Source organism: Scyliorhinus canicula, chromosome 9 (assembly GCF_902713615.1).
Source record: "Scyliorhinus canicula chromosome 9, sScyCan1.1, whole genome shotgun sequence".
Classification (NCBI taxonomy): Eukaryota; Metazoa; Chordata; class Chondrichthyes; order Carcharhiniformes; family Scyliorhinidae; genus Scyliorhinus; species Scyliorhinus canicula.
The window spans coordinates 82,093,391-82,108,431 of record NC_052154.1 but is presented as its reverse complement, the minus strand read 5'-3'; the positions used below and the strand labels follow the sequence as shown (position 1 = coordinate 82,108,431).

At 48.0% G+C, this 15,041-nt stretch overlaps 1 protein-coding gene across 1 annotated transcript in view; it reads right to left on the bottom strand.

The window, feature by feature from the left end:
* The window catches only part of exoc3l1 (exocyst complex component 3-like 1), a 147,291-nt gene that overhangs the window by 33,748 nt on the left and 98,502 nt on the right, over window positions 1-15,041 (bottom strand). Inside the window, exons 6-7 of the mRNA XM_038807064.1 lie at window positions 6,945-7,070; window positions 3,939-4,039 (exon numbers count right to left, since the gene is read on the bottom strand). Coding sequence (XP_038662992.1) covers window positions 3,939-4,039; window positions 6,945-7,070 — 227 coding nt within the window. The remainder of the gene's footprint in view (window positions 1-3,938; window positions 4,040-6,944; window positions 7,071-15,041) is intronic.

The following is a 15,041-nucleotide window of genomic DNA, read 5'->3' as shown; positions in this document are numbered from 1 at the left end:
CAACCCCAAAGATCGCGAGTCCCCATCCTGGCTTGACCCTGGATCCCACCACCCTTGACACCGTCCTCGCCACCCCCTTCCAGAACTCCTCCAATGCCGGGCATGCCCAGAACATATGGGCATGGTTCGCTGGACTCCCCGAGCACCTGGCACACCTATCTTCACCCCCAAAGAACCTATTCATCCTCGTCCCAGTCATGTGGGCCCTATGCAGCACCTTGAATTGGATGAGGCTAAGCCGCGCACACGAGGAGGAAGAATTTACCCTCTCCAGGGCATCAGCCCATGTCCCGTCTTCGATCTGTTCCCCCAGTTCCCCCTCCCACTTCGTTTTCAGCTCCCTAGGTTCCTATGTTAACATGGACAGATGCCTGATGCTGGCATAAAATCAGAGAATGCTGGAAATACTCAGCAGAGTTAACATTTCAGGTCGATGCCCAAACATTAACCATGACATTACAAAGGCATTGTTTATAACATATTCAAAGACCCAGCAATTTGAGGCTTGCGTTTTGCACATTTCAATGACCTAAACAGACTGGAGAGAGGGAGGTAATGTAATTAGCCATACTCCATGAGGGACCATCAGCATCACTCTCTATCAGAGAGAGACATAATGAGTTATAGAGTTTGAGGGGCACCACTCTGCAACATGCATGGTGGAGGCGTGAGGCCGGACCCAAGACAACCTCAGCCAGAATAGAATTCAACCTGCGATATTGGCATTACTCTGGACCGCATGCTAGACTGGAGATAAAGAGAGGAAAATGCTAATGAACATTCCCTTTTCCATTGCATTATTCTGGACCACATGCTAGACTGGAGATAAACAGAGGAAAATGTTAATAAACATTGTTTTTTACATTGCATGTTTCAAAGGTTAGAATTCCTATGCTCAAGCAAAATATTAACATTCAAAAAATATAATGAAGAAGCATTTTTAATTATAAGGTATTTCATCACTTGACTCCGTAATATGCTCCTCTCACTGTTTCCCATCCTGGGCAAGCTGCATTAATAGGAACACTCTGCTATAGGCGATGGGGACTAGGACCACAGAAGGAGGGAGACATGTGGTTATGGAGCTTGAGGGCTACCACTCTACACCAAGCATGGTCAAGGTAAGGAGGCAGGCCTGCATGAACTACCACAGCCGGAACAGGGATGGACCCCAAGCCATTGGCATTATTCTGCTGTACACTTGAGCCATCGAGCTAACAGAGCCAATCGAACCCTACAATAGACCGCCACATTAGAAACATCACTCGGCGTTGGAGTGAGGAATCGTCAAGGATTTTTTTTGGGAATTTAAAAAAATAAATTTTGTGCACCCAATTCATTTTTTCCAATTAAGGGGCAATTTAGCGTAGCCCAGGACCCCGGAGCCCGCCCGCACCGCCAGGTCCCGCCTGTAAAGGAGCTAGTCTGATCCACGCTGGCAGGACCGGCAGAAAAACCAGCGGGACTTCGGCCCATCGCGGGCCTGAGAAGTCGGGCAGCCCCAGGGCCCATTGAGTCGCGGTGGTCCCCGCCATTCTTCGAGGCAGGTGGCGTGACTCACGCCTCGCCGACTTTTGGAGGGCCGGAGAATTCGGAGGATGGCGAGGGCGGGATTCACGCTGACCCCTAGTGATTCTCTGACCCGGCGGATGGGTCGGAGAATCCCGCCCATTCAAACCCAAGTTTTTAATCCTTACTTCACCAGATACTTATAATACAATGTATCTGAAATTCCTACATTCATCACAACTGCTGATTAAAAACAGCCCATTGTTCCTGGATGGGTATATGCATCTTTTTTAAAAAATCATTCTTCGGATTTGGGTGTCGCTGGCAGGGACAGCATTTATTGCCCATGCCTAAATGACCTTTGACAAGGTTGTGGTGGTATGATTTGCATAGCTGTCTGCCATTGGTGCAGAACACCAGCTTACCATTGGCCCTGGTCGGTCATGTGCCTCTCGACCGATTGGTTGAGACCAGTCATGTGACGGCTCTCCGATTGGTCGAGAGGCTGAGTTAACCACGCCTCCATACCGAGTCAGAGCGCCCGGCGGTCGTCCATTTTATTGTAGTCGACCGCAGGGCTAAGTTCTAGCTTATTAAAGCCTAACTTTTGTATAGCAACTCGTCTCTCGTGCAATTGATGGCTCATCAAAGGTGTGGATTGTCCTCATGTGTAATCAAGGTCCAAAGATTCAGGCTTGCCTGGGTTGAGTTAGCTGACCTCAGCTATAGCAATGAGCGAACTGCAATTATTGTCAACATTCCTAGGCTGTGAGAAATCAGCCTGACTCCTATTCCTTGCATATGTGTGTGCGTGTCTGAGTGGGTGTGGCCGAACATTCGATGATGATAGTTGAGAAGCTTCCCCTACCCTAACCCCATGGTGAATACCCTGCTATTAGTTCTGTTGTGATGTGGAAATGCCGGCGTTGGACTGGGGTGAGCACAGTAAGAGGTCTTACAACACCAGGTTAAAGTCCAACAGGTTTGTTTCAAACACGAGCTTTCGGAGCACTGCTCCTTCCTCAGGTGAATTAGTTCTGTTGACCTGTGCAGTCGTATCCTGGCAAGGCGGCAGAACCTTATTTGAAGCGCGGTGGGGTAGTTTCTGCAGGCTGAGGAAAATAGAGTGAAATCGAAAAAAAAAAACAGAATTTGCAGATTTGAATTTTTCACTAAGCCTGTCCAACAGATTGTGATGAATAGAGGCTGTTTGCTGTCTGTGATGCACAGCAGAGGAGATACTGTGGGAACAGACTTCTGCAAAAGTCCCTCTTTTCTGAAGATCTGTGGTGTCCAGCTTCCAGCAGCGCTACGTATGAGGGTTTGCGAAGCATATATGAAGTTGATATTGTAGTTGTGATAGATTGTTGGCAAGCGGATGAAGGAGGTGAGGTGAACAAAGCAACGTGGGAAGCCAATGGTGCAGTTGGTAGGATACATACAGCATGTATAAGGTTACACTTACTGACCTTGATCACTCATGTCAGGTCATTGAACCTCTTGTGGCACTCCATCCAGATCCTTAGTGTCAGGCCGGTGGCATTGATCACCACTGCCTTCTCAGAACCTGACTCAAGGGTCTCCTGGCCCCCTCAGGCAAGAGAATCTCTCTCCTCCAGTCCATCATCTGCACCAGCAACTCCAGTGCAGCATTTGAAAACCCCAGGGGAATGGGGTGGCCGGGGTGAAGGGGGGGGGGGGGGGGGGGGGGGGGGGGGGGTTATATCCTCTCGCCTGATGCACCATTTTCTGTCCTGCCTGAAAGTTTTCAAATGTTTCCCTACACAGCTCCAGCCCCTGCTACAGCCAGAATGTGCCTCACCTTTCAGAGGTAGGTTGGTGTTAGTCTTGCACAGACCTGGGCTCCCAGCTGAGGTGTGCTGTCATTCAGCAGTGCGTTCAGTGCTGTGCTGCTCACCACAATCATGCAAATGAGCAGGTTTTGTATGGATTTTTTTTTGCCAAATAATTCCTGAAAATCCAAAATAAATCAAAGTTGCTCAAATAAACGTAGGTGAATGGGTCAACATTTGGCAGGCGGAGTTTAACGTGGATAAGTGTGAGATAATCCATTTTGGTCAGAAAAATGGAAAGGCAACTTATTAAAATCTAAATGGAGAGAAACCTTTGAGTGCTTCGGTGCAGAGGGACCTTGGTGTCATTATGCATGAAAACTAGTATGCAGGTAAAGCAGGCAAATGTTATTTTGGCATTTATAGCTAAAGGAATAGAATATAAAAGTAGGGAAGTGTTGCTACAATTGAACAACGTCTTTCTTGCCTGGTTCAGTTCAAGAGATTTATTTGTTAGGTCGGGAAATTATAACGGTTTCTCTCAAATAAACAGCATTATTTTAAGGTCACGGTATGAGTGTGAGCCATGCCTGTTATTGAAAGTATTTCCAATAACAGTATTAATGCATAGATTACCTGTAGAGGAAAGACTCCAGTTCCTGTAGGGCCATTGCCACCATCTTGTCTCTGAGAGAGTCACTGATCACCATCGCCACCTGGACATTCTCTTCCAGCATCTAGATCAAAAAGGGTAAAGTTTGAAGGTCGAGGTAACTGTGCACAATGCACAACATGAGGTATAACTTAACCCTTGTCAGGAAGGTCCAATTGACTGCAGATAGCTGCTCATCTTCATTAAAATTCCAGTTGTTATTCATTTTACTATTGAATTAGTTATACAGAAACTACTGGAACGGCACTATTGAGTTGATTTTCTTACTGGTCAATTTTGTACACTGCAGTCTCTCACATCCATCTAAAAGCTGCGTGTCGGCGTGTAGCACAGGTTGACATTAAGGACCCATACTAATTAGACAATCACCATCTCCATTCTAAATTCATTCTTTGTTGTGTGGCATCGCTGGCTCGCTCATCATTTGTTGCCCATCCCTAATTACCCTTGAGAATGTGGTGGTGAGCCTTCTCAAACCACTGCAGTCCCTGAGGTGTAGGTGCGACCCAGAGTGTCGCTAAGGAGATAATTCCTGGATTCTGACCCATGACAGTGAAGGAACGGCTGATATATTTCCAAGTCAGGATGGTGAGTGATTTGGAGGGGAACTTCCAGGTGATGGTGTTCCCATGCTTCTGCTGCCTTTGTCCTTCTAGATGATAGAGGTTGTGGGTTTGGATGGTTCTATTCACCAGTTCACTGATCTCAGTTGGGATATTGGTGAGGAACATAGAGACAGTTTTGAAATTTTCTTTTGACCATAGGTTTTTGCAGGGAGAGAGTTCCAGATGTCCACTACCTTTTGAGTGAAAAAAAAAAAGGATCTGCATCCCTTATTCTAGACTCTTACACCAGAGAAATATTTTCTCTCAATCTGCCCTACATAATCCTCTCATCACCTGAAACACCATTGCTTGGACTGGACTGGACCTCTGGTGGTAGGTTGGGAGTTGGGAGGGAGAGGGTTAAAATAGTGGGGGGCCGTGTCAACCATGCTATGGGGTATTTTCCCAGCAGCCAGCTAAGTTGCAAACAGCCCCAGTTAGGTGGGATACTTTACAGGGCCATTGACATTTTGCTGACAGGTTCCCCTACCTCTCCTCCCAAATGCAGGCAACCTCCCTTTGGTATCCCAGGAGGGACGAAAGGGGGGACTGCAAGCAGGGAACTCAGGCCCCTCTAATCTCCCCAGAGGAGTGACCTCTCAGATCCCCAGTCCTTAAATTGTGTAGTTTTGGAAAGTACCTGCTGTAGGCCGTCAATCAACCAGTGCTTAAGGCTAGCTGCCCTTTGATTGGGCCGGCAGCTTCAGGAGCCTGTCCACTGCCCGAAGTTGGATGAAAGGCCCAGAGGTGGCCAATTAGGAGACTTCCTGTGGCAAAATTACCAAGGAGATCCCACTTGTGTGTAAGTGTGGACTTGGGACCCACTTTCTACCCTGACACCCTGATCCCCAGTAAAACTTTCAGGCCTATGTGGCTGCCACAATTGCTATGCATGTCCCTTAAGAGTGGGAAAAGATATCAGGCGGTGTTCCTGCTCCTGAACCTAGTCCAGTAATCCTGAATTATGGTGGATATTTGGTGAGGATAGGGCAGGTTCAGCTGTGCTTCCCAACATGGTCAAATTGCCTATTCACACCGTCAACCCCAACCATTCGAAATTGGGCGCCAGGCACTAATGGGGTTTGGGCACAGGTAAGTCAGCAGCTGAAAATAATACAAGAAAGGAAAGGATTTTCACAACTGTCAGATGTCACAAAGAGGGCTGCATGGTGGCACGATGGTTAGGCTGATGCCTCACAGCACCAGGGAACCGGGTTCAATTCCGGCCTTGGGTCACTGTCTGTGTGGAGTTTGCACTTTCTCCCCGTGTCTGCGTGGGTTTCCTGGGGTGCTCCGGTTTCCTCCTACAGTCCAAAGATACGCAGATTAGGTGGATTGGCCATGCTAAATTGCCTTTTAGTGTCCAAAGAGGTGCAGGTTAAGGTGGGGTTACCAGGGTAGGGTGGGAGGTCGGGCCTAGGTAGGATGCTCTTTTGGTGGGTCGGAGCAAACTCTATAGGCCGAATGGCCTCCTTCTGCACTGTGTGAATTCTATGCTTCTCATTTTTAAAAAAGATGTAACAAAGCACTTTACAGCCAATAAAATATTTTTGAGACGTAGCCACTGTTGTAATGTAGGAAATGTAGCAGCCAGTTTGAGCACAGCAAGATCCCACAAACAGCAAAGTGATGATAGCCCGATAAACCTTATTTAGCGATTCATAGTTGAGATATAAATATTGGTCAGGGCACTAAGGGATAACTTCCCTGCTCTGCTTTAAGTTAGTACCATGGGATTTGTTTTCTATTCACTTGAGAGAGAACCGTTATTGAATATCTCATCCAATATCTCATCCAAAAGAGGGCCACCCCCCCCCTCCTCCAATACGGCACTGATGTACTAGCCAAGAGTATATGATCAAGTTTCTGGAACGGCATTTAAACCACAATTTTCTGACTGAGGGGTGATGGTGCTGGCAGTGAACGTCAGAGCCCCCAGTTTAAGGGACAAATTGGTACCTTCACCTCATGTTATCAGGGCAGTCTCTGATCAGGCTGATTTACTCCCTAATATGACTGACTGTGCTGGCAATCTCTGTGCAAAGGTCTAATGAAAGACTCAGGTTTTATTTCAGTTAGAGGGCCTCACCATGGCAACAAACGAGCCTCAGGGAGGCCCAGGGGAGAAGGGAGAATCTGCCCTTCTGCAGAGAATAGGTTCATCCTTCCTTGTTGCTGTTTTCATTTTAAATATCAAGCAGACATGAGACCATCCACACACTGTATAAAATAAAACAGAAATGTCATGAATAGCAACTGGCTGCTGGTATGCCCCGTGGTACTCACAGCTGATCACGCACTGTCCATGACACTGAACAATCTAAAAGCACTGGGTTCACATTATAGTGTTGGCCTTTCACTAACCTGGGTCACAATCACCGGCAGGCTGGAGTGGCAGTAACCTTCGTGGTCAGACTCGGGTTCTTCCTCCCTGTACCAGTCGTTTACCTCAGCTTCCAGTGCTTTCTGCATCCAGTCTGACACAGCCAGCTGTAATGAAGAAATAATGAAAATAAAGGGCTTGGTTAATTTTAAATAGTTTGGACTCTTTTGACAATCCTGGCTTTTTCTTTTATTCGTTCATGGGATGTGGGCGTCGCAGGCTATGCCAGCATTTATTACCCATCCCTAATTGCCCTTTAGGGGACAGTTAAGAATCAACTACATTGCTGTGGGTCCGGAGTCACATGTAGGCAAGACCAGGTAAGGACGGCAGATTTCCTTCCCTAAGGGACGTTAGTGAGCCAGATGGGTTTTTACGACAATCGACAATGTTTTCATTGTCATCATTAGATTTTAATTCCAGATTTTTATTGAATTCAAATTTCACCAGCTGCAGTGGCGGGATTTGAACCTGGGTCCTCTGAGCATTACTCTGAGTCTCTGGTTTACTAGTCCAGTAACAATACCACCACACCACCGCCTCCCAGTTTAAGCAACAGACTCTGAGCAACTCCACTAGACAGGGCAAGGAACCTGGCCCACCCACGCCTCTCATTAGGGCTTCCACCAAGAATAGTTACGTGACCAGCTGAATCGCTGGCTAGTTGTACCCTCACCCTCTCGGCTGTGGCTGCCCACTGGTAGTATCGCAGGTTCTGGAGGGCCATGTTTTTCCTCCTTTGCAGTGTAGCCTTGGGGATCCTTGGGTTCTTCCCCCCCGACACACAAACGGCATAATAATTTTGTCTATCCTTTGGAAAAAGGCCTTGGGGATGAAGATCGTATTCATCTGAACAGGAAGAGGAACCTTGGTAGCATGTTCATCTTGATCGTCTGCACCCTCCCCACCAGGGAAAGCGGGAGTGCATCCCATCTCTGTAGGTACTTTTTTAAAAATAAATTTAGATTACCCAATTATTTTTTCCAATTAAGGGGCAATTTAGCGTGGCCAATCCACCTACTTTTTAACTTCCTCCACCAGATTGGCCAGGTTCAATTTGGATTGGATTTTCTTTATTTTCACGAGTACCGAGGTACAGTGAAAAGTATTTTTCTGCGAGCAGCTCAACAGATCATAAAGTACATTAAGATCATTTATGGATCTGTGCCCAGTTGTGGGCTATCTGGATCCCCAGGTAGCGGAATTTGTTGAGGGCTGGTTTGAATGGTAGACCCCCGCTCTATCCTTCCCCCTTTCGGATTCACCGGGAATGCCTCGCTGTTGCCCAGGTTGAATTTGTAGCCCAAGATGGCCCTGAACTCTTCCAGGAGCTTCATGATTACTTTCAGGCCATTCTGTTGGTCCAAAATGTAGAGGAGCAGGTCCTCCGCATAGATGCCCTTCCAGTCTTTTGCATCTTGCAGAGCGATTGCCAGGGATTCGATTGCTAGGGAGAACAGGAACAGGGACAGTGGGCAACACTGCCTTGTGCCTCTTGCAGCTGGAAGCATTCAGAGCTGCTGGTTCGAATGCTCGCTTTGGGGGAATTGTACAGGAGTTTCACCCAGGAGGTGAACCCCGTCCATAGCCCAAACCGTTCCAGTACCTCGAGGAGGTACTTCCACTCAACTCTGTTGAAGGCCATTTCTGCTTCCAGGGAAACGATCACCTCTGGTGTTCTCTCCCCAGATGGGGTCATTGTTACATTCAGCACCTGCCTGATGTTTGCAGTTTGCTGTCTACCCTTGGCAAAGCTCATCTGGTCCTCTGTGACCATTACTGGTACGCAGTTTTCCAGTCCTTTAGCCAGGACTTTTGCGAGTATCTTTGCGTCTACTTTGAGCAGCGAAATGGGTCGATATGATCCACATTCTGTCGGGTCTTTCGTCTTTTTTGGGTATCAGCAATATCATGGGTTGTGTTAGTGTTGGAGGCAGGGTGCCCCTCATTAGCAAATCTGTGAACATTTCCTGTAGGTGTGGGACCAGGGTTGGTGCGAATGTTTTGTAGAAAACCGCCGGGAACTCATCAGTTCCCGGTGCGTTCCCTGCCTGCATGGAACTGAAACTCTCCATGATCTCTCACTTTACGGGGCCTCACGGTAGCATGGTGGTTAGCATCAATGCTTCACAGCTCCAGGGTCCCAGGTTCGATTCCCGGCTGGGTCACTGTCTGTGTGGAGTCTGCACGTCCTCCCCGTGTGTGCGTGGGTTTCCTCCGGGTGCTCCGGTTTCCTCCCACAGTCCAAAGATGTGCGGGTTAGGTGGATTGGCCATGCTAAATTGCCCGTAGTGTAAGGTTAATGGGGGGATTGTTGGGTTACGGGTATACGGGTTACGTGGGTTTAAGTAGGGTGATCATTGCTCGGCACAACATCGAGGGCCGAAGGGCCTGTTCTGTGCTGTACTGTTCTATGTTCTATTGGTGCTTCCAGTCTCTCCCCCCCCCCCCCCCCCCCACCTATTGTCCCCCATGACTGGCATGTCCAATCCATCAAGGAACCGTTTCATTCCCGCGTCCCCGTCGGGGGGTTCAGAGGTGTACAGTCCCCGGAAAAAGGCCTCAAATGCTTGGCTGACCCTTTTTGGTTCGGCTACCAGCTCACCTCTGCTATCCTTCAGCGATGCTATCTCCCTCGTGGCTGCCTGCTTTCACAGCTGATGAGCCAGCAGGCGGCTAGCCTTCTCTCCGTGTTTGTAGAAGGTCCCCTGTGTCTGGTGGAGTTGGTGCACTGCCTCCCTGGTGGATAGCAGATTAAAGTCCATTTGCAGCTTTCTCCTCTCTGTCAGAAGCTCTACAGTCGGGGCTTTGGAATATTTTATGTCGACTTGCAGGATGGAGTCGATCAGTTGCCGCCTAGCCGCCCTCTCTTCCCTGTCCCTACGTGACTTTTAGGCTATAATCTCTCCCCAATCACTGCCTTCAGTGCCTCCCAGAAGGTGGAAGGAGAGACATCCCTGTTCTAGTTACAGTATTAGTAACGTACTCGGCTACGGCCTGTGATATTTTCTGGCAGAAGATCTTTTGGGCCAAAAGGTCCATGTCCAACCTCCATGCAAGCGTTGGGCAGGGCCCGTCTCCAACCTCGCATCCAAGAAGTTTGGAGTGCGGTCGGAGTATTCCGCTCTTATTATTCCTGGAAGCACCGATTTCCCCACTGCAAAAAGTCAATACGTGTGTATACTTTGTAGACCGGCAAAAAGATCAAAAATTCCATCTCACCGGGATATAGGAACTGCCATGGGTCCACTTAGACATAGACATAGGGCATACAGTGCAGAAGGAGGCCATTCGGCCCATCGAGTCTGCACCAACCCACTTAAGCCCTCACTTCCACCCTATCCCCATAACCCAATTACCCCTCCTAACCTTTTGGTCACTTAGGGCAATTTATCAGGGCAACTTCTCCCATCTGTTCCATGAAAGATGCCAGTTCCCTCTCCATGCCTGTCTTTTTCTCTGTTTTGGGGTTTGCACACACCATACTTAAGAATAATGCCCCCATTTTCCCAATTAGTAACAACTGCTCCCACTTAAATTAGAGTATGCACTTCATTGTGACAGGATTGCAACAATAACTCTCTCCTCCCTCTCCCAATTCTTCTTCTCTCTTCTCTCTCTCCCTGCCGAGGCTGCACTTAGATTCATTTCCTGCACTAACGAGCTAAGCTCACCTGTGCAGGAAGAGATCGAGGCGCCATTTTTAAAAGATGCCCTGATATCTCGATCCCACACTGCGGTCTCCCCCTCCCCCCCCCCCCCCCCCCCCCCCCCCAACGCCCAAATGTACCAATCAGGGAGTCCTTGAGGCCCATCCCCCTGTACCCTATCTCATAAGGGCAGGGTCTGATACCCAGCATGGGCAAGATATCACCCATGCACCTTGGCACTACCAGCCTGGCAATGCACCTTTTAGCCTGGCAGTCCCACCTGGGCACCCAGGTGCTACCCTGGTACCCGCGATGCCACCCAGATGGCACTGCCATGGTGCCTGGCTGGCAATGCCAGGGTGCCCAGGTGGCATTGGGGTACCAGGGTACCACTCTGCCCAGAGACCAACCACCCAGGGATCCTGATCGCTTGGGAGTCCCCCTCTACCACCAAGTGCCATTATGCCTGGCTCATGTTAGTGACTACCAGCTCTAAATGGCGCCTGGTTGAAGTTTCCGAGGCAAGGCCGTTGAATCCCGCGCGTTAGGTAACTCAGGCGCAAAAATATTTAAGTGAGCTTAACTGTAACAAACAGAGGTCGGATTTCTGGCAGACTATCAAAACGACAATCTTCTATTTCCACCATCGTGTAACAATAGCAAGAGACCAATGGGTTGGACAAGCAGATAGCAAGCTACTTACAGGGGTGTGGTGGTATGCTGAGGTGAGTTAGTGGGTCTCAGCAGTTTGTGAAATAACTCTATACTGAGTGGACTTTCAGACTCTAAGAAATTGTTGCCGCCAATGCTCTCTGCCGCCAATGCTCTCTGTCGCCAATGCTCTCTGCCGCCAATGCTCTCTGCCGCCAATGCTCTCTGTCGTCAATGCTCTGTCGCCAATGCTCTCTGCCGCCAATGCTCTCTGCCGCCAATGCTCTCTGTCGCCAATGCTCTCTGTCGCCAATGCTCTCTGCTCCTCCTGACTCTTGCTGTGTTCTGGCTCCGAGGGAGACCCCAGTACCTCACCCATCCATCGTATGTACAATTTGATTTGTATTTATTGAATTCATTGAATACATTCGGCGAATTTAATTGGATTTTTTTCATTTTAATGAGTGGAATAATTTTTTTGTCCCAGGTGTTTTATACAGAGTCTCATTGAAGACACCAATCGGCAAGGTCACTGATTTATAATTTTCATGGAAAAACAGATTGTAGCATAGAGTATAATTCCCTGAGCAAAATTCATACAGTTCATGCAGAATTTGACTTATTCATTCATGGTGAATGCTCATCTGAATTGTCTCTGGAACCCACAGTCATGCACGTGTCTAGCAGATTTTGGCAAGATTTCAGCATTGCAAAGAGAAAACAGAGTTTAAAAAAAAAATATTCCAATTTAAGGGGCAATTTCGCAAGGCTAATTCATCTACACTGCACACCTTTGGGTTGTGGAGGCGAGACCCACGCAGACATGGGGAGAATGTGCAAACTCCACACAGACAGTGACCCAGGGCCAGGATCAAATGGGGATCCTTGGTACCATGAGGCAGCAGTGCTAACCACTGCACCTCCGTGCTGTCCTGAGAAAACAGAGTTGTATCATAATTGACTCCCATCCTCACTTGATGTCCACACACACACAGTACAGTCCAACCTTGTTTGCATCTGATATTCACCTACATACCAGTGTGACACAGTCCTGTGGTTAACTGTAATACCATCCCATATTTACCAGCATGGTGTTGTTGCTTGGTTATCAGTGTGACATCACCCCGCAGTTTCCAATGGCTACTAGTGTGACATCGCCCCATGGTTACCAGTGGTTACCAGTGTGACATCACCCCATGGTTACCAGTGGTTACCAGTGTCACATCACCCCATGGTTACCGATGGTTACCAGTGTGACATCACCCCATGGTTACCAGTGGGTTTTCTTTTATTCACTCAGTGGACATGGGCATCAGTGGCTAAGCCAGTTTTGCCCATACCGTATTGCCCTTGAGTTAATGGTGGTGAGCTGCCTTCTTGAATCACTACAGTCCTGAGGTTTAGGTACACCCACAGTGCTCTTAGGGAAGGATTCCAGGATTTTGACAGCGACAGTGAAGGAATGGTGATATATTTCCAGGTCAGGATGGTACGTGACTTGGAGGTGAACTTCCAGGTGGTGGTGTTCCTAGGTATCTGCTATACTTGTAGATGGTAGTGGTTCGTGGGTTTGGAAGGTGCTGCCTAAAAAACCTTTGCTGAGTTCCTGCAGTGCATCTTGTTTATGTTACACACATTGCTACTGTGCGTCGGTGGTGGAGAAAGTGAATATTTATGGAAGGGGTAGCAATCAAGTGGACTACTTTGTCCTGAATGGTACTGAGTTTCTTGAGTGTTGTTGGAGTTGTGCTCATCCAGGTAAGTGGAGAGTATTCCATGATGTTCCTGACTTGTTCCTTGTTGGCGGTGGATAGCTTTGGGGAGTCAGGAAGTGGGTTACTCTCTGCAGGATTCCTAGCCTCTGACCTGTTCTTGTCGCCACCTTACTGGGGGTTGGTTACCTGTATGACATGATGTGACATCCCTTCATGGTAGCCGGTGGACACTCCCCCATGGTTTCCAGCGGATACCAGTGTGACATCGTCCCTTGGTTACCAGTGGATACCAGTGCGACATCACCTCATGGTTACTGGTGGATACCAGTGTGACATCACCCCATGGTTACCTGTGGATACCAGTGTGACATCGCCCCTTGGTTACCAGTGGATACCAGTGCAACATCACCTCATGGACTGGTGGATACCAGTGTGACATCGCCCCATGGTTACTGGTAGATACCAATGTGACATCACCCCATGGTTACTAGTGGATACCAGTGTGACATCACCCAGGGTTACCGGTGGTTACCATTGTGCTACCATTATAAAGTGGGATGAAGTGTACAACCATTTCGCAAGCTACAGGGTACCAGGACAATATGAACAGGGTAGTTAGTGGAAGCCATTTGGGTCTCCAATTCAGTTGTCAGAGTTCTCCCTGATTAAACAAACAACTGGTGAGGGAGCTTATAGTTCTAGATTCAGGACAAACTGTCAGACTTTCGTTTGCAACAGTTGTGCCGTTAGGTTGCCATTGTTTGATGAAACTTAACACGAAAGGAGGACAAGCATGCTGACCCTGAAGGTAGTGATGCAGGGGAGGGAAGAGTAGCCATTGCAGCTGATTCCCTAGCTATGACTGGATCACTAAAAATGGAAGCAGGTGAAGGCAGCACCACACAGCTCCCCCAGGAAGAAGGCACCTTGGAAAATGATGGCGAGAGTCAGCTGTGCCAGTGGATACATACAGGTTACAAATGATGAGTTAGGATAGTTTTCCACAGTACCAGCTCCAGGATGTAATTGATAAAAACACGTTTAGTGCTGTGGTAGTGGAAGAATCCTAATTGGAGTCGTTCAAATATGGAACTGAAGGAAAGGTAGGCTTGGATTTGGGAGTTGACAACATATCCAAGGACTTTGGAGTGGAAAGGAAGGGTAGAAATAGGTAGGTGGTTTGCAAGGATGGAGTGATTGAGGATGGGTTTTTTGAGGATGTGGGTGATTACAGAAAATTTGAAAGGGAGGATGGCAGGTACCTGAGAAGAGGGGAATTGCTGACAATATTCGCTAGCATGGGGTCAGAAAGGCATGTTTTACGGTCAGCGGTTTAGTGAGAACACAGGAGAAGGCAGTGGCTTGGATGGATAAGAATGCAGGAGGCATAACAGGAGAAAAACCCAGAGTAAAATGTGAGCCTTGGGGCTGGGACAAATTGGGAATGTTGGGGGAATTTTTGGCTGGTGGGCTGGGAGGATGCGGCAGCTGAACAGATGGTAATATGGCTTATCAAAAAAGAAGTTCACAAGCTTCTCCCACTTCCTGAGGTTGAAGATAGAGGAGGAAATGGAAGAGAGGTTTAAGGAGATGGTTGTTATCGATAAAATGACACCAGGAGGGGGAGCTGCCTTTACATTCCAGCATGACCCTGGAGTAGTGGGCAGTGTTGGAGGAGGAGGAGAGCTGGCTCTGGTTGTGTTTGATGAGATCCAGTCAGATCCAGCCAAGTCAGATGCATACATCTGTATGATTACCACGGCGATATCATCCATGGCTACTACTGGTTGGAAGAGTATACAATATGAACACAACTAGGCAAAATACTATATTTGAAATTCAGGACAGAGAGGAGACTTATCTCAGATGATTTGTAGGTTATGAATTGCACCATGGGTAATTGGAGCTGAGATCATGTCAATATATAAGAGGTTAAATAGATTGCTGAAGGAATGAAGGATAAAAGTATACAGGAACCAGGCAGGGGAACAGGGTAAGGACTGCTGCTCATGGTTGGATAAACACCATCTCGAACTGGGTGGGCTGAAGGGTTGTTCATTTG